This window comes from Homalodisca vitripennis, chromosome 4 (genome assembly GCF_021130785.1).
Source record: "Homalodisca vitripennis isolate AUS2020 chromosome 4, UT_GWSS_2.1, whole genome shotgun sequence".
In the NCBI taxonomy this organism is placed as follows: Eukaryota; Metazoa; Arthropoda; class Insecta; order Hemiptera; family Cicadellidae; genus Homalodisca; species Homalodisca vitripennis.
The window spans coordinates 161,727,405-161,753,767 of NC_060210.1; the positions used below are offsets into that span (position 1 = coordinate 161,727,405).

General features: G+C 32.6%; 1 protein-coding gene across 1 annotated transcript in view; it reads right to left on the bottom strand.

The window, feature by feature from the left end:
* The window catches only part of LOC124360485, a 70,007-nt gene extending 49,277 nt beyond the window's left edge, over positions 1–20,730 (bottom strand). The window contains exons 1-3 of the mRNA XM_046814153.1: positions 20,598–20,730; positions 12,324–12,437; positions 1,445–1,585 (exon numbers count right to left, since the gene is read on the bottom strand). Coding sequence (XP_046670109.1) covers positions 1,445–1,585; positions 12,324–12,437; positions 20,598–20,606 — 264 coding nt within the window. The 5' untranslated portion in view covers positions 20,607–20,730. The remainder of the gene's footprint in view (positions 1–1,444; positions 1,586–12,323; positions 12,438–20,597) is intronic.
* Positions 20,731–26,363: the final 5,633 nt, after the last annotated feature.

Here is a 26,363-nt window from a genome sequence, read left to right on the forward strand (position 1 = left end):
CTACGTAGCAGCACTTGTCAATGTAGCCCTGTACACTTAGTACGCCTTTCTGTTTAGTAGGTAGCAGCACGTATTAATAAACCAGTGTGTTATTTGTTTTCCCGCCTTTTCCAATGCGATCATTGTAAAGTAAACAAAACAAATAACTCGTGATCAGTGATTCTGAAGTAACCTTACATTTACATTATGTTTATTTTAGCTGTGTTTTATGTGTTGTGTTTTTAGTTATATTTAAATAATGTTGAGACTCTAATGTAGGAAATTAGTGACAGTAATATCGGACATGTGTCGTGCCGCGTTGTTCCCATGCCTCACTCGTCTTGGTGTCGTGACCCCCGCCAGTCCAAGGACGCTACACTACACGTTCACCACAGCCATTTCAAGGTAATATATTTGAGTTATACTGACAAATAATATTTCTAAACATATAAATATGGGTAATATACAAGTATTTTACTCACTAACAAAATATAGGCATTGTAACTTATTCATATTATTGATTGAAAAATATCAAGTTTTAATTATTAATTTTTGTAAATATTTAATTAAAAAACATTTTATATATTTTTTGTGCAGTTATGTAATTATAATGTTAAAACAAAAAAGAAAATTTAATAACAAAATATGCGTGGTAAAGTGTTTTTCTATCTTAATATTTTGCTCATTAAGGGTTAAAAAGGAACTGGTTTTGTGACAAGTAACATATACTGATATTAAGGTTGGACTTAAAGAAGAAAATTAAGGAATCACACATAATGTAACACAAAAAATCAATATACAAAATTAAATAATAAAACCCTTTAATGAAGACTTAATTTTAGAATTAAGTATTTAAACACAGAACTGATACAGTTTGCTTGAGGAAGAAGAGGCTAAAATTACAACTGAGCACAATTATGAAATCTTAGATGAAAACTTGTACATCAACAAAACACAAAGTACTTAATCGCTTAGCATTTTAACAGAGCTCAGTAAACACATAAAGCTGTAGGATTCATAAGACCAGATGGTCGAGCAAGGGATGTACTGAACACAAAAAATATAGAAACAAAACGGTTAAATGAATTACACGATATGAAAATGAAGACATTTTTGTAAACCTAAAATCACAAAACATTACAAAAACTAACATCATGTCAGTTTTTAACTGATGAGGGATACAATACTGATTAGGTATATAAAAATTGATGCTGCCCTTCATTTACTGCCCAGGAATTTGGCCCAGGAATCTTCAGAAGGTGGCAGAGTAATATCCCTCAAAGGCAGGGAACTTTCAATCAATTACGATACAGTTTTCTTACTTTTATTTTAAACAAAAGACTTCAAACATTTTCGGAACATTCCACTAAGCATGTTTCTTTGAATCTCACTACAAGAACATTGTCAGATTAACTAACAAATGAAATAAACTCAAAAAGTATCTGATGTAATATTGTAAACTTACCTTTATTTCTTGGAGTTCTACAATTAATCCTTTTTTCCCAGTAACCAAAAACTCACTGAGAATTTCACTCTTCATTAGTAACTTGACAACAAATCCTGGATTGTACATTGTAGCATCTGACACTTCCAAAACCACCTCAAACTGAAATCAGATAAAATTAGAAACAGTTAATAACCTAAATTTTCTAATTAACGAATGTCATGGTACATAAAACAGTAATTTTTATTATAGAATGACTAAAAAATGTCAAGGAAATCATACTTATTTCTAATGTTTAGTTTCTTTAATGTTATTTAAGACTGAATCTCTTTTGAACAAATGCATCAATAATATACAATAAAGAAATGAGTATAAAAAGTGAGAGCCAAAAGTATGAAGTAAAACCTCTTTTCAAATCAAATGTAGACTATTCAAAGAAAGGTAAGTGGAAGAATTGATGGAGAAAAGTGTTAAAGAAGAGAATAACTGCAAATATAGAAAATATAAAATTCAGATAATTTATTCTTAAAACTATTCAATCATTTTACAAGATGCAATCCAGATTCCCCACTGAGGGCAACTACATTAACTTGGTTGCTTTGTAAGAAATAGCACAAAGTTATATGCTGTCATAAGATCTCCAGACCCAAAGGGTACAGTTTCGCCACTTCCAGTTTCTACAAATTGAACACTGAGAATGTTATGTTACGACAAATACAGCTGAGATTCAGAATCTTGAACAAAAAGAGTATATACATTTGTTTTTTTATTGCTCGCTTTTCCTCCACCAATTATTTCAAAACCCACATATTATTTAAAAAGTGCACCAAACATATCTTGTGTAAAACTACAATTTTTGGATGCTAAGGGAAACAAAATGGCAGTCAAAAGAAAAATAGCTGATATTAAGGTAACCACTTTGTGAAAAATTGTTTAAAAAACCGATTTTTGTTTAGTTATTAACTATTGTAGGGCAGAATCTCAGCTTTAATTTCATAGTGAAAATACTTATACAGCATGTGTGCATACTAAAATGAAAACTTGAAGACAAATACAAAGATGAAGACCAAAGCCCACCTTATGGACCAGGGCAATATTGAATGGTTTGAGAAAATCTATTTTTGTATATAAAAATACAAATTAATTATAAGTATAGTTTTTTTCTATAATGTTAGTTTTCTTCCATTTTCTGAAAAAACATCTTTTTAAAGATAAATAACCCATTATGGCAGAAGGTATCAGAGATATCAATCCGATTTTTGGTGTACAATCTATTTACTAGTTTTTATAACTGGAAGTTATAACAGATTCAACCAAACAGATTTCCAAACTTATATAAAAAATTGAAGATTAAAATTGTATTTTGTAACAAAAGATTTTTTTATTAAACTTCCTGAAAATGAAACAACAATTTAATGTTAAAAATTTTAATCGTATTGTATGTTTTAATTAATGTAAAAACATATGATCCTTTTGATTAAAAAAATGCAAGTTCATCTCTCTAATAAAACCTGAGAAGGGGGCATTAGTTAACATAGCAAGAGATTGGAAAAAGAAGTTCCTCTGTGTGTATTGTATTATTAGGTTTAGAAAATAAAGTTTTACATAACTGTTTTAGTTTGAATGAAGCAGCTGTTTCATTCAAATAGTTTACCAGTAATGTAACCAGTATTGCAGTAGTTTACCAGTACTGCACTGTAGTGCGAGACGTGTTCAGAAAGTAAGTACAGTTTAATTCTACTGTCGCCGTAGCGCTGCAATCTGTGTTCCGCGCATGCACACTAGTCGTCTTTGTTCACTGGATATCGACTAGCTCCATTTTAGTTGTTCTATGTTGAGGTTTCAGTTTTCCCTTAACGTTTAAAATTTTTAAGACAATTAGTGATCCCGCTGATTGCGAGATTCGTTTTATAATAAGATTTTTTAATGCAAGGAAATTTTAAACCGGTTGAATTCATCATCATTCAAGATGTTTACAGGGAAGACATGATGAATGAAGGAATGGTGAAAAAGTGGGAATGTTCAATGGCGGTCGAATAAATGAGCATGATGAGAATCAGAGCGGTTCTCTCGTCACCGATGATCTGGTAAGGACAGTTGACGAAAAAATCCATAAGAACAAACGTTTCACTATGACAATGATATCTGACAATTTCCAACAAATTTCACACACTCTTCAGTACGAAATTGTTATGTGCCATTAAGGTTATCGTGAGCTGTGTTCCCAATAGGTTCCCAAAATGCTCACTGACGTGCACAAAATAAAGAGGCTCAGAAGTGCTTTGACTTACTTTTCTCACACGGTACAGTGATGGTGGCAAGGATGTTTCAAACAAAATTGTGACAGGTGATGAAACTTGGGTCCGTCATGTCACACCAGAAACCAAACAGCAGTCAATGGAGTGGCGACACACGCAATCCCCAAAGAAACAAAAATTCAAGATGGCAATGTCTGCACAAAAATTCATTTGCACTGTCTTTTGGGATCGGAAAGGTGTTTTGATGATTGATTTTCTGCCAAGAGGTGAAACCATTAATGTGGCAAGGTATTGCGAAACCTTAAGAAAACTAAGGCGGGCAATCAAAACAAACGGAGAGGAATGCTCAGTGACGGAATTGTGTTGCTCCATGACAATGCTCGGCCCCATCAAACATTGGTTTGACAATTTCGTTGGAAACAGTTCGATTAACCGCCCTACAGCCCGGACTTGGCACAGTCTGACTATCACTTGTACCTGCACATGAAGCACAAGCTAGACGGCAAACATCTTGAAACCGACGATGAAGTGAAAACTACCGTGGCGTTGTGGCTACATTTGTTGGCAGGAACCTTCTACGAAGAGGGTATACAAAAATTGATCACCTGCTATGACAAGTGTTTGAACATCAGTGAAAATTATGTTGAAGAATAGTTGAAGGTTTGGGCTTTCATGTAGGGACAATAAAGTTATTTTCATTTTTTCACAAACATCAGACAGTTGTACTTTTCACAGAACATAAATTTTTATACATCTATGAAGTAGACTAATGGCATTAAGCAGTAATATTTTCCAAAAAAACGACCTTCAAAGGAATAAGGAAAATAAAACTAACATTTTTTTCATGGAAAACAATTTAATTATTTATCAAAAACACTGCTAGTAGGACGAAATTACAAGTGTGATTATTTTACATTTTCATTAGTATGTTTATAGTGTATCAAATATTTGTTAACGAGGAAAAATGTATAAGCTCATGAAGATTACTCTGAAGAGGTATCCTTTCACTGTTATGGGCCCCTTCTTGTGTACAAGGTTTTAGAATTCCCTATTGAGACAAACTCTCAAATAGTGGTAGAGGAAATGGCAGAGAAAGATGCAAAGCAAAGTTGAGTCCTTGGCACTGCCCATAGGCCTCCAGACTGTGAGAACTGTCATTTTAAGGTGGTGCAATCGATTTTGGGTTGAGTAATTTTTTTAAATTTTACTGTCATACCCTTCTTGAATGCAGAGAAAGAAAAAAATTTTGGATCACTTCACCAGGAGTTATAGACATCTGAAGTAGTCATTTTGGGCTATTTTATACTCAGGCACAATTGAAAACTGCTGATGATAAATATTACTAATTTTTACAGTAAGTATGTGATATAATATACTGTATATATATTCTGTTAGAGTGCCTACCCCACCACCCCCTCCACCTTCCCCTCCACAACCAGCCCCTACCACACGCAGTGCTGCATCTAATGCGGCTCGCAAGCCACCACCTACCCTGCCCAAAAAGTAATCATCACCTGAACATATATCCTGAGGGATTGACATAATTTTAATTTTGAAAAATACGAGTTAATTTTTCCAACATGTATAAAATGTTACAGAAAAAATATTAATTATCCCTTTGGGAGTGATATATAAAATTTGGTGTTATTTAATTTTTTTTAATGTATTCATATAGAATCTGTGTTGATTAAAAAAAAAAAAAAAAATACTAGCGCCTTCGTATTTTTAGTCTGCTTCCTGCCACGCTGTTTGTGGAAACACAAGCAGGTGCGCACTCTCTCTGCCCCCATCACCGGCAGTCCCCTTGCCCGGCCATACCCCTCCAGACACTCCATTAGTTCCTCTCTTCCTTTGCTATGTCTCCGTTCTCGGTTCTATCATAACCAAACAAATAGTTTTACAAGGCTAACCTCACTGAGTCTTAAAATTGACTGAGCTTGTGTTAAACTGAGCACACTTATTTAATTACATTCTGAATGAAGATATACATATTATAATGGTATACTAATACATTTTAAATAACTAAACAATTCAAAACATCGTTAGATGTGAATATTACAGTGGATTGAATGAATTCCACGCTTGACAGCAAGGGTGCGACATGGGCTACATGCTTTATAATTTTGCCTTCTTTTTTTGATAACATACAAAAATAATAAAATTTATCGCTTTCTCTGATAACATAAAAGAAAAAGAAAAAACACTACCATAATTTAGAATCAGTCAGGTTAGAATAAACAGTCTAAAAGTCTAATTAAGAAATTATCTATTTATAAAAGTACAGACAGGAAAATTATAAAAAACTATATAAATTGGATGAGGCTATGTATTGGATGCAGAAAGCACGATTATCTTATAATTTGGCTCAAAATAAAACGGTTGAAGATAAGGAAAAGATTTACAAGATACATACGAAAGATACAATCAGATGAGGAATGGATGTGTGTTTTATTTTAAAGTAACTAATTTTTTAAAGAATAACAAAATTTCTTTTCCAAGTTGTTACATTTTAATGGCTTATAAAAATTGTTCAGTACAAAATAAATACGGTTAATTACAGCCTTCATGCCTACGGCCAATCTACTAAAGTGTATAAAATATGATGTAACGTTTCTAGCATATTCTAAATAATAGGCCTGTGTAATTACAAATATTCTTGATAATATTTTAGACTTGTTAAGATAACATTTTAAAGTATCTTAAAAAATATTAATTTAAGTCACTAAGCTTTGTAAAATGTATAAAAAGCTACCATAACAGCCTATTATAGAAGGCTTATGAAAATATTTATACATTTTAGTCTTATAATTTATCACATAACATAAATTTGGAATACTAATAATATTACTAAGGAATACCTAAAGGAACTTATATGTTAATAGCAAAAATAGCAAAAATGTTACTGCCCATGGGCTTTAATTTTATATGGGCTTATAGTTTTAAGACATGGTTCCTTCAGGAGATTGTTACTTTACTCAAAAGAAATTTTTAAATAAGAGAGCGCCATATGTTAATTTTTAATAAATATTACATCTTTTTTAGGAACACGTATTGAGTGGCCTAACCCATGAAAGTAGTAAATGAAAATGAGATTCAGTTTCCTAACACTATCGAAACATTTAATATTAAGAGAATTTATGCCCTTCTCATATCCTTATTACATTCATTACTTAATTGTTATTTTATTCCTAATGTTGAAATAAAATTTTACTTAGCCTACGTTATAAAAGACCCATAGGCCTAGGCTATTATTAATTATTCTGCAAGTAAAACAATTACTCAAATGGATTAATATTATATTATACCATGTCATGAATTAGGTAACTTACAGTTACATAGGAAAATGGCAAGATATATGATGCAAATATGAAATAAATGAAAACTTAAAATCACCTTCTAAGGTAAAACTTTGTAAACTAATTGTAGACTAAACTAGTAACTAAATTTTTAAAGAATAACAAAATATGTCTTTTTCTAAAATTATGATTATAAAAAATACGATTTCCTCCATTCATAAATAATTAAAAATTATCACTTCCTGAAGGTATAAAGTTGATTGTATTAGTTACACAACTAATATAATCAAAGGTTTAACACACATTCATAATGCAAACATTTATTTTAGAGCCTGGTTACAAAAATGCTTAAATTTTCTAATTTAAAGGTCTATAATTTCTGTAAAGTGACTGAAAGCATGTTTTACTACATCACTTCTCAATGAGAGTTATTCATTGAAAAGTAAAGTTAACCTGAGCTTGACGGCCTATCCTCGAGGTCTGTCGCCATTAATTTTTGTCTACCTGCTGTCCGAAAGCTATCTCAAAAACGAACTGATTTATACACATGAAATTTTGCATAAACTTTATTTTTATACAAGGAACATCCGAGTTCAATGGTGGTGCATGCCCAATCATGGAATTTGACTGGGCGTCATTGAAGCTTATCTATCATTGACACAATTTCTTGTTTGTCTACTGAGGTGATGAAAAGTTTATTTTCTGTATCTGCCCGCAAGGCATATCAAGAATGGAATGCCTATACACTTAAAATTTTGAATGCAACCTCGGTGAAGCGTATTATGCGACATGTGGTTTGGAGTACTACTATTTTGTATGTATATATGTATACAGACAAGACACAGTTCGATGATGGATTTTTTTTCCCCTTGGGGCAGCCTACTGCCATGCACTTAAGCCTCAAGGGCTTTTTGCGCACCACGGAAACACACCATGAGGCCTACCAGACTATAATTTCAGCAGTTCCACAAACCGCCGAAAACAACCTATCAGGTCCTCCTGGGGAAATTCACCACCCCTGTCCAAAATACCAAAGATGACATATCGCTCCTTTGCTATTGAAGGGTAGTCAAAGAGCAGTTTCATCCTGCTCATTACACATTCTGCAGAGCGGATCCTTCTGAAGGATGCCGACTTTGTGAAGATGCTTCCTCAGGTGACCAAGCCTCGTGATAAGACCAATAACCCGAGAAGACATTGATCTATTTAATGAGAGAAGGTCCGACGCCACCCTGGAGGAAGGCGTCTGTAATACCATTCTGCTCATTCTCAAGCTCGGGTGCAACCTCCATCTTCTCTCATGCTCCGCGTGAACCCATTTGAGACAACCCTAGAGGATTCACACCTTGGAACACCGCAGAACGGTTGAGGGCCCAATTGTAACTGAGCCCCAGTTGGCCAGGGTACCAGCTCTTTCGTTCCCAGGGATCCCCTCATGACCAGGAACCCAACAAACGGTCACATTGTTGATTCTGGCAAGGAAGGAAACGGCTTGATAGCAATCCTAAACTAGTTTGGATTTGATCACACAAGAGTCCAGCGCCATTGCTCCTATATCGCAGACGAAAATTCTCACGAGCTCATTCCATAATAGTTGCGACCTCCACCTGAAAAACTGTCGGATATGGACCCATAGGGACCACCAGCTCCCTGCATGGTCTCACTCCCAGAATTCCAGTGCCTGTGTCGCTTTTTGTTTTAGAGCCATCTGTGAACCATTGGTGGAAGAGGTTTCCTTCCCTCTGACCAATCATCCCTAGAGGGTACAACAATCCTAAAGGGTTTGTCAAAGGAAAACTTTTGTGGCGTCTGATCAGAGATCATATGCAGAGCATCCTCCTGTATCAAGGTGCTAATTCTACAGTGCCCACTGCTGCAGCCCGACCAGAGTCCCATCTGCTGAAGACAGTTGGCACTCCTCCTGGCCATAGCCCGAATGACAATGTCCAGGGGGGCGAAGTTGAGACAAGGTGTCTAGAGCTGCACCTGGCGCACTAGGAAAAGCCCTAGTAATAGCAAGGCAGGCCATCCTTCGGATACCCGCCAGACGAGCTACCACCATCTTGACCTCCGTTTTTGGCCAACAGACGACAGCTCCATACATTAGTGCAAGTCTGACTACGGAAACATAAAGCCAGTACAAGAGCCTTGGCTTCAGTCCCCAGTGCCCACCTATCACACATCTACATTGCATTAGAGACCATTTCCCCTCTGGCGATGACCCTTTCTAGGTGAGGTCCCCAGTTTAGAACCCTATCTAGGATTACGCCCAAGTACTTGATCTCGGACTTCAGCTCAATGGAAGAGCCTCTAAATAGAAAAGGACCAATGCCCTCCATCTGTCACGTCCTGGTAAAGGCAACTCGATGATGGTTTCAATATGTGATCTCAAAATCAAAATTACATAGCAACTTCGATGATACAAAAATTATCAGTATAGTGTTAACTTTACTTAAGATTTAAGTTTATGTATTTTGTGAAAATGTTAAAGTTATTAACTTAACTTAAACTTTACACAAAACGTCATCTCATCTTTCTCAATTTAGAAAACGGATAAAAACGTATTTTACACAGTACGTAATAAAATAATAGTAGTCCCTGTCTATTGGAATAGATTTTTAATGAAAGGCTATCATGTTGTCCTATACACTATCGTAAATCCCAATATACTATTGTGTTGATACAATCCAACATAGGACTTTCAGTTTAGGAGCTAAAGCAATATTATCCTTCTTTATAGGATGTGCAACTGTTATAAATCCACATATAAATCTTTAACGAAACCAGATAGTTATAGCGTATTTAACACCTTGGTTCCAGAAAAATGTTAAAAATTACACAAGATAACTTTGTCTGTTAAATTCCGTGTATAGTACATTTTCAGATATTTTAAAACAATTTGTTCAGTGAAGACAAATCTGAAACCGGAATTTTGTGATTACCATTTGCACAAGTATCCACACGGTAGTAAACCCACAAACTTAATTAAAAAAAATATATATTAACATGGAAGGAAAGTAACAAAGTAATATTGATTATTATAATTGTCTGGGATATTTTAAAACATAAATTAGAATTGAAATAACATTTTTAAGCATTTTAAAGCCACTGTTACTCTTAATATTTTTTCTATGAAAGCGGTCGTTCAAAAGTTTTAGAAGTATAGAAGAAAATTCAATCTTTATAATAATTCGAGACAACAGCATACGTGAAGGGAATTTTTTCCTTCCGACATAGTTTCAAAAAATTGTATTATGGCTGTTGTTATAACAATTCTCAATACATTGGAATAATATCTGGTACAATAGTTCATAGCTATTACTTAATCATCTTGAAACATGCAAATACTAAAATAAGGGTATAAACTATTAGTTTCAAATTGATTATTGACTATGGGTAATGGAAGATTTGAAAGGATAACAGGATTTCGATGCTTTTAACTAGTCATTTGTCTAGAGACTAATTTAAACTTAATGTTTAATAGAATGCATGTTCATACAATTACATTATGTCATGATTTTGTACAATGTGGATAGTAACCATTTTGAACATTTCTTTTGGTTAAGAGACTATTATTAGTAGAGAACGTATCCGAGTAATGTATTGTAACTTATCTTATCTTCTAGAAATCATGAAATTTCACCACTATTTCTGCAATATTACTGTATGGTATATTTTCAACACTGCACAGTTTTAATTATATTATTTACCAATAAAGACACAATATTACAGTAATATATAATACACATTAATATTATGTAATAATTGACATTAAAGTTTTATTACACTTACACTTTTCGACAACTCTTACGCTTTAAAGTTGACAGCCATTCACAATTTGGGGAAAATGGTTTTATATATAAATTATTTATTCGTGTTAAAAAAGGGGGTAATACAAAAGGCTATGATATGAATATTTATATTAGGATTTGTTACTTCCATTTTTTTCTATATATAAGATAGGCATTCAAAACTAATACATCACATAAATGAAGAAACATCTAGACCTATCACTTGACAATTTTTCTTGCTCTGTTGTTGAATGACACTATCATATCGGCTTGATCCATAGCCACAATATTTTTTTAATAATTAACAACACAATGGCTTCATTTGATTTTTTCCTGATCTTGTGTTCACGCTTATCATTTCATACTTATCCAGAGTAATAATTAAGGTTTTATTACACTCATTACACCATCATGTCATAAGAATATGTCATTGTGTTCCAACTCAATAACACCTTTTATATGTTTTTAAAGGAGGGGGATACTTTTCCATTTAGCATTTCATTGAACACAAATATTTATGTTATATTTTCAAGAAAACAGATCTGGACTAGAATCCTAATTATCAATAAACTGTGTGACTGGTTAGGATATGGCCTTAAAACACTTTTCATCATTGTTGATTAAACCCCATAATTAGTACTATCCTCATTTATATTTGTGGTAAAACTATGAAGTCTAAAACCACTTCAGTTCACAGTCACATAGAAAAATGTTTGTACACCAAACCGTTTCTGCTTGTTAGGTGTTAAAGGATAGTATCCTCTTACAAAGCATGAGACATTCCTATACAACCACATTTTGAGATGGCTGAATCAATGACTTGTTTTTGTATTTCCTCTGCAATGTGAATTCTATACAGCTTATGATAATTATTACAAGAATTACAATTTACATAATCATCAAAGCGTTGTAAGTCATTTAAGAGTTGTAATTCATAATATCTGTTTCATTCACTGTGAAATCTGGATATTTTCAATTTTAAAATTATATTCAAAACAAGCTGTATTATTAGTATTTTCATAAATTAATTTCAAATAAATTACACTGCTTTAGTTAAATTATTACATATCGACAAGTCACATTATGCTGTAGATGGAGCTTATATTGGTCACTGTTAACTTAGATGAAAAACATAAAACCAATATTTAAGACTTAAATTCTTAATTCTTAAATATTGGTTTTATGTTTTTCATCTAAGTTAACAGTGACCAATATAAGCTCCATCTACAGCATTTCAACATGACCCTCAAGTCTGCAGAGCTTAGCAAACTTCACAAATTGAAACAAAAAGTAAGATTATCTTAAATATTGGTTTTATGTTTTTCATCTAAGTCAAGTCACATTATACCACAAAGTTCTCATTTGGAAACAAATGTCATATGACGAAGGTCCGTAATGTAATATTTTGGATCACACTTCAACAAAAAAGTGTATTGTAGCCTCAAAATTATCACTGGAGGAATTACAAGGCAACAACAAACAGATGCATAACAGGACTATATGGGACATTATATAGCTTAGGATGTAGCATTAGCAACTAGTTATTTTCACTTACCAATTTGCTACGTTTTATTGTTGGAGATATTGAGTTGATTACAGCCACTACGTTGATAAATTGCATTTTATGGTCGATTTCAGATAAAGTAGTGTATTGACGCATTCCTGCTTTCTGTAAAATAGAATAAGAGTTTGCAATGTAGAATAAATTCAATTCTATAATGGATTTTGTTACAACTACATAAAATAAATATGATACTGTGTATAGAACAAGCCTGAATACTTTTGAAATTAATTCTGAAAACATAGTTACAAAAAAATAATTAATACCATATATAGAATTAAAACGATTAAAAAAATTCACATAGTAATAGAAGATCATATTTGAATTATATGGTCATATATATTACACTATATAATTTCATACCAAATGTTATCCCAACATGAAAAAAATAACAAAAATTTCTATATTTCATTACAAAATATTTCTGTTCATATCAAATAACATAAACAGATGAATAAAATACCCAATTTTTTTTTTATATAATAAAGACGTGGTAAAAATTTCATCACTGTACCTTTAAAGGTTATAAGAACTTTTTTTTAAATATCAACATTTAAAGTTGTAGGAATCTGCAGGCCTACAATAAGATATTTTATTATAGTTTGCTTAACAACAAATCCCACTAATATTATAAATGTGAAAGTTTGAATGTTTGGATATTTGGATGTTTCTAGGTTTGTCATCGAATCACGCTGAAACTGCTATACGAATTGTGCTGAAATTTGGAACGGGTATAGCTTTTGGTCTGAATTAACATTTAGAGTGTTCTTTACCACCCATAACACATTCATTTCACCAAATAAAGTTGAATTCAAATTGAAAAATTAGTTTGTTTACATTCAAATGTTATGATAAGAACGAAACGTATTTTGACAGCTGTTGACAGCTATAGTTCGACAAACTTTCTGAAACATCATTCTGTTTACATTTGAATTTTATCAATAATAAGTAAACAGTGCTTGATCGGTAGTGTAATGCAGATAGTAAATAAAACATTAATATATAAATTTTACTCCAGATTGCGCCAGTGACGAATTAAAATCATCTAATGCATTAAATACTGTTATAAAACTAACCTTAATGAACAAAGTTATGAATGTTTTCACATAAGTTACTTTAAACTGGTGGGCTTCCTTGACATTATGATATTACATTTTAACAATGGCTAATGGAAAAACAGAGAAATGAATACTAACATGCCTCAACGATTCATTCTTTCCCTGGCTACAGTCCAAAAAACAAGTGTAACGCAAAACTTTAATAACGATTATTTTGGAAAGTTGCAAAACCTTAATATGAATTTCCCTCTTATACCGAAAGTACATAGTAAGTAGGTAGGAGCCTCTCTCCTAGGTCGTAATAGGCTTTTCTGTCCTACTTATGTGTGTATTTTCTTCATCAGGACAAGGTAAACTCAACTATGTCAACACGATTTTGACCAAAGTAGATTTCCGAGAACTAGATAATTGAACGTATATAAAATTTGATCGAGGCAATATGGCAAGCTAAACTGTGACATAGTAGGTAAGTGAATTTAAATGGTCTTAAGTAGGCACTATTTAACCAAAGTAGGCATCCAAAGTAAGTATATATATATTTCTTCTTCGTCAGAACAACAGGTAAACTCTACTATAGTACTGGAAATATCTTAGACTGAAATATATGACAAGGACTGGAAATATACACTTTTTGACCGAAGTAAGTTTCCGAGACCTGTGTGATCTGAGATTTGTGTTTTCTTGATGGGGATGACAAGGCAGATTCAGCTGTGACGTTATGTATATAATTAATTAGAACCAGAAATGCTCCTACATGTGCCAAACATGATATAATAATTAAGTTAAACTCTGATACTATTTACCATGAACTTAAATAATATCTACCTGATGTATGCCTACTTACGTTTTAAAATTTTTATGGGACTCCCATCATATTACATCATAATTGCTTTTACTAAGTAATATAAGGACTTTGGTTTTAAGATTACGTGCGAAGCCGCGGGTAACAGCTAGTATATTTATATTTATGAATGGGTAGTTGAAAATGTATCTGGAATTAATTTTTAACCATATATCTTGATTGGAGAAGGTAAACATTAACTTCAGATAAATTTTCAACTACTCATCATAGAGTGTGAAAAGAGTTAAAATTTGGTCTTCACATGGACATTGTACGCTTGTTCTTTCATCGAGTCTCTTCATTCAACTGCTAACTCCATCACATGGTCTTTTTTCCATAGGCAGTAGCATAAAAATGCCATTCTGTTTTTAACAAAACTTTGCTTATGATAGCATCAGTTAATACTATTTCATATTACTTTTACATTGTACAGCACATTCTTTTGAGTAATAATTTTTTTTTGGTCTTTTTGGCACAGACTTGAAGAATCACCTATCAAGATCAGAGTCTCCTATTTTTATTTATGAATGTCTCTTTCATTTTCAAATAAAGTGCATTATAAAATAAAAACAATTTTCAACGAAAACAAATTATTTTTATAAATAACAAGACTGCTGTCTTAAGGGCACCCTTTCTTAAATTATTTTTGCTATGAACCGATAAGCCTCCAACTTGAAATGTTGAGAATCACTTACGAAAAATATAAACTATTTATAGGAATTTTTCATTTTCAAATATATGCACTTTTTGAGAAAATCCATATTTTGAAACTGATTTTTTAACACTAAATTTGATTTGATGAATATTAACAATCATGTACTATTTCAGTTGTAACCAAACCAACTTACTTTGTAATAAATGAATGTAGTTTTGTATTAAGGTTTGTTTTTGTAGAGTCATAAAAATATAATTAAAAACATATTATTTCCTATAATATTAAATATTTGCATATAAAAATATAATAAAAAAACAATATTTTTATAATAAATGCCTGTATTTGTTGTACATATATAAAATTATAGTCACAGTAATCCAATCTTAACAGCCTATATCATAATTGGCTTCAACTTTATTGTTCCAAATTAATTCAAACTAAGTAAAATCGTGAAAATGATACTTGAATAATAGCTGCAAGTACAATAGCGATGCACCGGTACATATGTTATTTGCTACAAGGTGTCGGGCACGTTTATGCATAAAAAAATAGTAAACAAGTAAATATTAAACTGTTAGGTTTGTTACATTATATATACATTTCATAGTATATATACATACTATTCAAGACTACAGTATAAGCGTCCAACAATCGAGTGATTGATATCAATTAGAACGATTTAAATGCTGACAGACATGTTTATTTATCTTGTAGTTTATGTATCTTTATATAAGTGCCCAAACTTAATATAAAGAAAGTTGTATTATTTTATAAAATTTAAAATGCATTATATTTCATTGACATACAAAACTGTAGCATCACTATTATACAATATTAAAAGTTTATAACCTAATTCAGTTTGACGTTATTGTTCCAAATTAATTTAAACAAAGTTAAACCGTGTGTGGTATTTAAGTAATGGATGCTAGACGGGATATACTGTCGTTTGTCAATACATATTATAGGTAAACCGCTTACAAAAAGACCCTGGATGATTTGAGTTCACGCAGGGTGGGGTAAATACCCCTCCGACACTGTAATGCCGCCCTCTCCCAGTATCCCCACCACTTCTCGGCATTCGCTCTATTAGATCATCTGATTGATCCGGCTCAGTCAGTCTCATTCACTGCTGAGATTCGTTCAGTTGAACCGGTCAGTACACAGTTACTGAGCCTTCCCGCTAGAGCGTGTTATACCGGTCATCGTGTTGACTGAATAAAATGAACGAATGAACGACTGGATGTAATGACCGAGTGAACAAAAGGATCTGCTAGTTAAAAAGTATTCGAATAGAGGAAGAAACAGCAAATCGTACAGTGAATGGATATATATATATATATAAAACAATAAATGTATTATTTTAGGAATCTAGTAAATGCAAATATATCTATTAAAACTTATTTAAAAAATGTAATAGTACGTTACCAGATACATTGCTAAATATTTTAAATGTTAATACTTCTAATTAATGGACTTGGTTGATTGATATGCCTTTGATTTATCATAAGTAAGGTTATTCCCTACAAATGGGGAGACTCCCTAGTCGCCCTGTTGAGTTATATGATTACGGTTTTATTCTTAATCGGTTAGCAGTGAATGAAAGTAACGACTGAACCATTTTGAGAACCTAGTGTAACCTAATGCATAAACTCTATTGTATAGTTAGTTCCATATGATGTTAAGCTATTTTTCATGGATAAGAGTTTTTAAACGAACTTAATAATAATACTATAAATTTTAATGACGATTAAAAATAACATATCTGGTTTGAAAAAATATCAAACTTATTCCGTTGGCAGGAAAAAGTGAACGAAACGTTCTAGGTGAACGGGTCTTTTGAAACATTCTGATCTGGATAACTTGTTCACTTGACTGACCCGTTTGAATTGAACGACACATCTCTAATGGCCACTGCCACTGCACGACTAACCTCAAAACAAAATGCAAGCTTCCTGGATACTTCTATCGCTACATTAATTTGTTCAATTAATACTTTATGCTTAGACTGCGACACTTGTATACACCTACACAAAAATTACATAGTTATAGAACAGGTAAAGTAGCTGCAGTGTAAACAAAACTGTGAGAGCAAGACACGATCCACACAGCTCATAAACAGATACAAGAAGGTGCTGGTCCCACTCCCCACCCCAACTCCCCGCCGGAGGGAGGCCCCTCCTGCGCGCGGTACTACTGCTCAGAAATTTGCTTCTGCACAGGTTTCTTTAATAGCGGTTGACCTATACAAATTAACGTGTTGAATTATTACGTTCCTGTAACCTGTTACCGTGGTAGCATGTTAGTATACAAAAATTTAACTAACTCACTACAATATAACATAGACTGATAAATTAATAAATTTATAAAAGGCAAAAAAAAGGAAAAACTTTCCACGATATGTGGTAAGAACTTATAAAGTTTATAAACATTACATAGTGTTGTAATATTTCCATTGCTAACAATATATGCCTTATTGCTTACACGAAATGGCCTGGGCTGTTACTGGTTACCGAGGAATCCAAAACCAAAAAAATCATTACGGGAACAAATCATTCAGCCCAGCTGTTACTGAAACAACAGTATCCCAGTGATAGGTTATCACTGAATTACTTGTTACTGACACTATTGACACAGATCTGTAATGACAGCAAGTGCAGTGATTATGAACATGTGTTATTTTTTTCAGACATGTTTATTCTTCAAAATAGTAAAAAGTAAGTAAAAATTATACTGGTTGTTAGATTTTATAAATACTTACCCTAGATTGTTTTTTTAATTAACTTAACTTTTTATACTGTAATTGGAAATACAATATAATTAAATAGAACGTTATTTGGTATTTAAGTAGTTGTAGAGATGATTCTTTACTCATGAATATTGTTGATTCAATTTTATCGATCACTCGAGTGTTGGACGCTTATTATATTGCAGCCCTAATCAACATTAAATTATTACTTTTCAAGACATTAAAGCAGCCGAACTAAACTGTTAATTGAAATATCTATAGGCTAGGCTAGCGTAATTTGGTTCAACATTTTAATTTCAGAAGTTTTAGATAATCATGAATATTGAGGATTTGATACCCATAAATATCGATGATTCAATTGTAATGGTGGCTGCTTATTGTACTGTAGCCTATACATTTAATTAACCCATTAACCACTTATCACGGTACCGTCTCTTGACAGCCGACGCAGTACCAAAACACTGATCACAAGACAAGACTGTAATGACGACATACGTTATAACATATTTGTTTAAACAATAGTATGGGCTCAAATAATAAAGTATACATATATATTAAAATCAAACTAAAGAACATTTCCTATACATATAAATATGTATTAACGCCATAAAAATATGAACGTGATCAGCGTTTTGGTACCGGGTTGGCCATCACAGGACGGTACCGTAATGACGACATACATTATTAAATATTTGTTTAAACATTAGAATAGGATCAAATAATAAAGTTTATGTATTAAAACTAAACAAAGGAACATATACTAAACATATAAATTTCCTATAAAACTACCTTAAATATCATGATTATAACTATGTTTTGCACTAAAAACAATTTCTTGCTTTCAAAATTTACAAAAAAATTAAATTTTTAAAAATGATTCTAGATATTTAAACAATTTTTATATAGTCTACTCTAGTGCTTATAAAATACAGTATATTATAACCTGTTTCATCAGCTAAAAGACAATGGCTCAGTCAAACAAAGAGCAATAAAATTGAATGTTATGAGAGTTTTGCTAAACCCTTGCATTTTTTCCATATTTAATTGGATTTGTACAAGGAGGTTATAGATAAACCGCTTGCAAAGAAACCTGAGCAGTACCGAGCACGAGGGGCCTGCTTCTGGCGGGAAGTTGTGGTAGGGAGTGGGACCAGCCCCTTCTTGTCTACGTTTATCAGCTGTGTGGTTATACCCACATAAACTTTATAGTTTTAGTGCGTAGGGTACGATAAGCGGACCCGGTTTTTTATATCGAAGAATATAATCATTGATACCTAATATTCGCATCTCTAATCCTAGTCTACAATCATATGTTTTTTATTAAAATATGAATATATAGGAAAACTCATAAATAATTATGAGCCACAATTCATATTGGTTATGTAATAATTATTGAATTGTTTATAATTATACACAAGTAATTATATATTATTACGTGTATGTATAATAAAGATTATTATTGTTTTATATATATATATATATATATATATATATATATATAATAATAATAATAATGATAATAATAATACGTGAATTATTTGAAAGTGGTTACAGCTGTTAATATAGATTAAGTTAATTGTTCACAAAATAATTAATCAGCTACGATTGGTTATATCGATGGTTATGATTAAGTAATATCGTTTGCCAATTTTAATATAAAAAACCGGGTCCACTATCGTACCCTGCCCACTAAAACTATAAAGTTTATGCGTTAGGTTACACTAGGTCCCCGAAATTGTTCACTTGTTCTTTCGATCACTGCCGATTAAGAATAAGACCATAATCGTATAACTTAACAGGGGAATAGGGAGTCTGGTTATTATAAAAAGTGGTGGTAGTTAATCGGGTGGATATAAAATATCTTGTTAAATTAATGGTTTTCAAACCAGCAATGTGTCTGTTTAATTTGTAGTAATTTCTTTAAACCTTTATAAGGGAATAACCTTACTTATGATAAATCAAAGGCATGTCAATCAACCAAGTCCATTGATTAGCATTTAAAATATTTAGTAATGTATCTGGTAACTTACAATTAAATTGTTTTAGCAGTTTTAATAGATCCATTTACATTTACTAGATTCTTGAAACAATACATTTATTGTTATATATCTATCCATTCAATGTACAATAGGATATGCTGTTTTTTCTGTCTATTCGAACAATTTGTTACAAGCGGCTTGTTTCGTTCACTCGGTCATTACATTCAGTCGTTCATTCGATTCGGTCAACACGATGACCGGTATAACACGTTCTAGCGGGAAGAATCTGTAACTCTGTACTGACTGGTTCCACTGAACGAATCGCAGCAGTGAACGAGACCAACTGAATCGGATCAGTCAGATGATCCGATAGAGCAAATGCTGAGCAGTGGTGGTGATACTGGGACAGGGCGGCATCACAGCGACGGAGGGGTATTTACCCCTCACTGCGTGAACTCAAATCACCCAGGGTCTTTTTGTAAACGGTCTACCTATAGGGGTAAGAATAATGAGTGGCTAATGGGTTAAGCCTAAAATTGTATACTTTTCAGAATAAAGCAGTATGCATATTTTTGAAATCTGAATAAGTTAATAGTTTAAACAAAAGGCATATTTATGATTTAATGTATACACTTGAAGTTACTATCAGGAAGTTACACGCATAAATTAAATACTTTTTTTAGTTAGCCTATGGTAGGCCTACCTTACTTAACCTATAAAGTTTTTGGAAAAAGAGATTTAAAAAATTAATTTGAATGACACTTAGAATTTGCATCATTCTAAAAAGATGCATACAACATGTTACAATGGTTACGATTTAAATTATTAAAAACATATTCTGCAAGTAGGTACAAATCACAGCCACTAAAGTTGCAGAATATTTATTCAAGAGTTAAAAACTATCGTTTGTTAGTAGGCTATTGCAAATGATTCAATTTAATTTACTGACTATGTGTCGTGCATTTCTAAAACTATAAACTACAACATACCTTTCCCATTTTCAATAAAATTTACGACAATCAAACACTGCTTTAGTAGTTTACAAAACAAACAATCCAGAAATCACCACCATTTCATAATAAACAAATAAACTAAGCCTCCACACTGACTAGTGTTGGGCTAACCGACTACTCGACTACCTGTTTGTTCGACCGTTCGACCAGTGCCCAAAGTAGTCGACTAGTTGGTTGATTTGACTAATCTTAGTTGAACCACTAGTTGTATGTAATAAAAATGGGTTACTTTGCGTTTTCAAGGTATTGTAGCGTTTTGCTAGAGCTTGCGCTTGTAACATTGGCAAATACTAAATTTAGTAAAATGGCGACTAGTTACTTATACATTAAAGTAAACATGTAAACTTGTGCATTTGCTAGTAATGAAAACCTTCGACTATAACAACAGTAGAACACAAGCTAAGCTTCTAGTTTAATTCAGTGTAAGTTTAATCGTTAGTTTTTCCACCTACCAAAGATAAAAGTGTTTATAATTAATAGTATAAATTGGGTACTTTAAAGAAAATTCTCAAGTATAATAACATGGTACTTGTATTTGTCACTGTTAAATCACAAAATTCCTCTGTACTCGCTTTACAGTAGGCGTTACCATGAATTTGAGTTACATTATTTTTGTCATATTAGCTTGTAAAAACTATGTTTTAGTAACATGTTTTGGAACAAGTCTACCCCTTCTATCATTTGCTACTTGCTCAGCAATTGTAAAACGTCCCTCAGAAGTAACTGACGTTGCTGGAAACCATAAGTACTTTTTTGCAAGTAATAAATATATGAAATTACATTCTTGAAATTCTCACAATAAGGGAGAGGGTTTTTCGATCAGTCAGCTAATGGTAGTTCCAAATAGTGTCGATCTATAAGAACACTTCTTGCTACAACTGATGAAGGTATAGATTTCTTCCAGTCTGGAATCTACTCATTCCCACAACTTATTTTGAACCAACTTTTTTCGTAAGATTCTGATCGTACATTGGAAAAGGTTGAACTGTTACAACTTCATTTTCAATTTGTGGAAATTCCTTGTCTGGGTTTTGAATGATTTTTTTATTATTAATTATATTTTCTTAATAAGTTTTTCTGCTTTGTTAGCATTTTTCTGAAGCCCAAATGATGTTTTTATAAACTTAGGATCTAATAATGTTGCCTTAGATGCAACTTTATTGATTTCCAACCCAGAAAACATTCTAGATATAACCTCTACTAGTGTGGTTTTTGAAACAAGCCTGCACCTGTGTCGGTCTGGATTGGTTTTAGGGCATACTGAATGCTCCTTAGCAATGGAATTACCACAGACAATGTTGGATAACAGTCTCCTGACACTTCCTCTGTCATGGTAAGTAGAGGTTGAAGTACTTATGCACAATCATTCAACAACTGTCATTCAGAAGCATCACGGAATTCAGGACCTTTAGGCATACAAGATATAGCTGCTGATAATTGCTCTCTTATTTCCAATAATCGTTCAATCATTATCATACTTGAATTCCATCTAATCATAAAATCTTGCTTGACTTTCAATTGGGGCAGGTTCATTTGAGTTTGTAAATCTCGAAGTTTGTCAGCAGCCAAATTACTACTCTTGAAATAAGTAACTATGTTCCTACACTTTCGCAAAATGTCTTTTAACATAATGTTATCCTCGATAGCATCTGATACACATAAATTTAATGTGTGTGCAACACATGGAATATGGGTTTTTTATAATGGTCGCATACAGCATTTTTGATATTGGACCCATTGTCAGTAACGATGGGTGAAAACTTATTTAAAATATTCCAATTGGAAAATGTTCCCTGAATGGAATCTGCTATTAAAGCTCCTGAGTGGCTCCCTGGAATTTCATTGTTTCCTAAACAATATTTTGCTGTTCGTTATTGTGTATAAAGTGACAAGTAACAGCTAAAAATGATATGTTGGAGTCAGACGACCATATATCTATGGTTATTCCCACGCTATCAGTTTCGTCAAGCAATTTTTCTAATATTTGTGGAAATTTCATCACATATGTTAAGTACAAGTTTGTTCGTTAGTGTTTTCCGAGATGGTAATGTATATTGTGGTTGAAGTGCATTTGTATACTCTTTGACCTTAATTTTCTACAAGAGAAAGAGTTATCACAATTATCAAAGTATGCAAGTTATCTCGATCTTTTTTGGAGGCATATTTCAACAAGAATTATCCATTTTATTTGTTAACTGATGTTAAGGTTGATTACAATTCTCACCGGAGGATGATTGAGGTACAGTCTAAGCAGTGGCAGCATATTTTGCAGTCTTAATTTTGTCAACGTCTGCGTAAATGGCACTGTCACGAGAACTCACTTACCAATCATAAAATACCTTGAGAGACTAATAACCGTAAGCTATAAAGTTAGCCTGATATTACTTGTTTTGGGAAAAAACCCGACTTAATCCTTATCAGTTGCCCTGATATCTGACTGCCCTTTGACATGTAGTTTGTAACCGAGCAATCCTTCAGTATTGTGCAAGTCTTATTCAAGTCAAGAATTGTTTCAAGTGACAATGAAGCTAAGTGAAAGTGAACGTATTACTTTATTAATGATGCGAGGTTTTGGCGATAGAATTGGATCTTACGAAGAGGTAAACAATGTTTTAACTACACCATCCCAGATCGCGACCCTGTATCAAAATATGTAGTTTATAAAACGGTTCAACGCTTTGAAGAAACTGGCAGTGTTAATAACCGTCCAAGACCTGGAAGGCCAAGATCAGTTTTAAACGAGGATCTTTCATTGGATGTTTTACAATCTGTAGGGGAAGATCCTCATGTTTCAACAACTTCGGTCTCTCAAACTGTTGGTATATCTAAAAGGTCGGTCCTTAGAGTTTTGCTTCAGAATCATTACAAACCGTATACAATTCATTTAGTCCAATAACTGTCAGAAGATGACTTTGATCGTAGGGTAGAGTTTTGCGACCTTATGATAGCGAACATAGACAACTACACGATTGGACTGAATAATATTGTTTTCTCTAACAAAGCGACTTTTATGTTAAACGGTAACGTCAACCGGCACAATTGTCGATATTGGTCTAAAATTAATCCTCAACAACATATACAACATCCAGGAAAGTTGAATGTATGGCTTGGGATCGTAGGAGGTCAGTTCTTAGGACCATTTATCATTAATGGAAATCTTAATGCTGATGGTTATCAAAGGATGCTTGAAGAACAGATTTTTTCGGCGATTCACCAAGTTTTTTTACAATCTCGATCAAGTTTGGTTTCAGTAAGATGGGGCACCTCCACATTGTGGATTAAATGTCCGTGCTTATTTGAATGAAATATTTCCAAATCGATGGATTGGTAGAAGGGGTGAAATCGAGTGTCCCGCAAGATCCCTTGACTTGTCACACCTTGATTTTTTCGCTTGGGGTCATATTAAAGAAACTTTTTACAAAACCAAACCTCAGAATATCGAGGAAATGAGAGAAACAATTGTACAAGTATTTCCTAGGAGTCTATTGCACTTACTTTCACATTTCTACGCCAGGCTAGGACATTGCCAGACAGTCCAAGGAGAGCAGTTTGAGCATCTACTTTAATTATCAGGTTTCCCTATATACTTTTTTACCTTATCCTTGTTTTGTACTAATACAAATATGATTCGATTTTTGTATATTAAAATAAGCGTCTTTTTGCTATGGGACAAGATAGACACCTCTAGTTTTCACCATTTGTCTTCTTTTAACAAGACCTTGATGAGATATCGCGTGATGGGATGTGCCATGTGAAATTTTGGGGTTACCATCCATATCCCCTCTTTTGGAAAAAGGGACAAAGTCCCAAAGGTAATTAAAAAGCACATTTTGTAGTTGTTATAGTGTGCTGAATTTGGTATTTGTATAAACTGCCGTTACAGGTATATAGAGCCGTTTTCACACTTTTGCTTAAACCTGTATATCTTGAATTGTTGAAATTTTTAGTGTAATGATTGAGGTTTTTCAATCACATTACAATTCCGTGAAAATAAAATAAATGACAGGTGTTTATTCTAAGGATAGATTAGTACTTCAAAATTTGAAAAAAGTCTACAGTAGGCCTCTGCAATTATATACAAAACCAGTTCTCCAATGTTATGTGATACTTACTGGTGACCTGTTGCACCTGTAAGTAATCTGTTTGAGATACAGTAGTTCTGAGCTTGCAACGATATTTAAAAATGAAAGCAAATTTTCAACATCAGTGGTCCAAATAAATACCCATATAATCTTTTTCTGGAGGAGGGAGCATACAATGAAATGTGATGTACTACCAAGTTCAGAAGAACAAAACATTTTTATCTTTCCATGACATAATAACGGTAGTAAACTGTTGTAAGCGTAGAGAAAAATGTATCCTGAAGTTTTATTACTACATAATGGAACAAAACCTGTGCTATGTAGAAATTGTATTTACCATATGTTACAAGTTACAATGTTTTAATTCATTTCGCAATGAAAATATCATAACTTCCACAATGATGTGCTAAATTATTTATAGCCTAACCCGAAACAACAGTCAGTTACTTAAAAGTTTATAACTGTTTTACAAAAAATGCAATAAACAATAATTATAAAACAATATTAGTTATTTACATTTATAACCAAGTTGTTAGTCATATTTTACAATATCATAATAATGTTATATTTTCTTTGTATTATAAAATCAATATATTATTAAGCAATGTTATATCGTACATACATTTCTAGTTCATGTCAAAAGATCATAATTATAAAAATTGTATTTTAATATTTAAATGCTAATATTTCCTTTATTTTCATTCTAATTATATGTAAGGACAAGATCAATAAAAACACATCTAGTAAAATAATGAACAATGACAAAGTTAACCATATAAAAGATATAATTTATATAGTTCATTTCACACACATATTATATCTCAGAAAGTGGCTTAAGTTTGACTGTAGGATTCTATTTATGAGGCAACAGACTGTTGTACAATTTTTAATGTGTGAAGGAAACAGGATTTTCCCGGACATTTGTGATTTTTCAGTGATACAAATTGTCAGTAACATTGTTACGACATTCCAGTTTCGAGATCATATTGCAGGATCTCGGATCGTAGTGTTACTGACAATTTGTATCACTGAACGATGCCAAATGTCCGGAAAAATCGTGTTTCCTTCACATTTCTTACATCGTCAAATACAAACTTCAAGCAAAGAATTTTGAATTAAAAAAATATATAAATTTTGCTTGGAAAAATTACTAAATTTACTTTTGTGTTCCATTTTTATTTAAATATTCTTTTAATATATTTTAAGTGCGGGTTTTTTGAGCCTGAACTATAAATGGTGGGTCTCTAATTTTCATTCGACGCACCACTCGACTGTCAGCAATTTTAGGCAACATACATTTCATATAAAACTGTGTTAGCTTTGAAATTACACGCTCCCAAAATGGTAAGTCTTTTGAAGTTTCTTCTATAAAAAGTTCACCTTCATGCGGGAGATCAGGATAATATTTAACAATATTATTGCATATCTTTCACCTTTGAACTAATTTCAGGCTGATCACATAGCGCACTATGCCATTAACTATTTTAACTAATAATGGGGTCATAAACTATAGTTTCCTTTTCATTGAAGTTGTATTATTTAAAAACCATTATTTATATGTTTTTGGAGAATCAAAACATTTACAACTTACATAAACGTAACTGAGTAAAATATACAACATTTTAATTTTATAGCTTCATTCGTTTACGAGATAACGGGA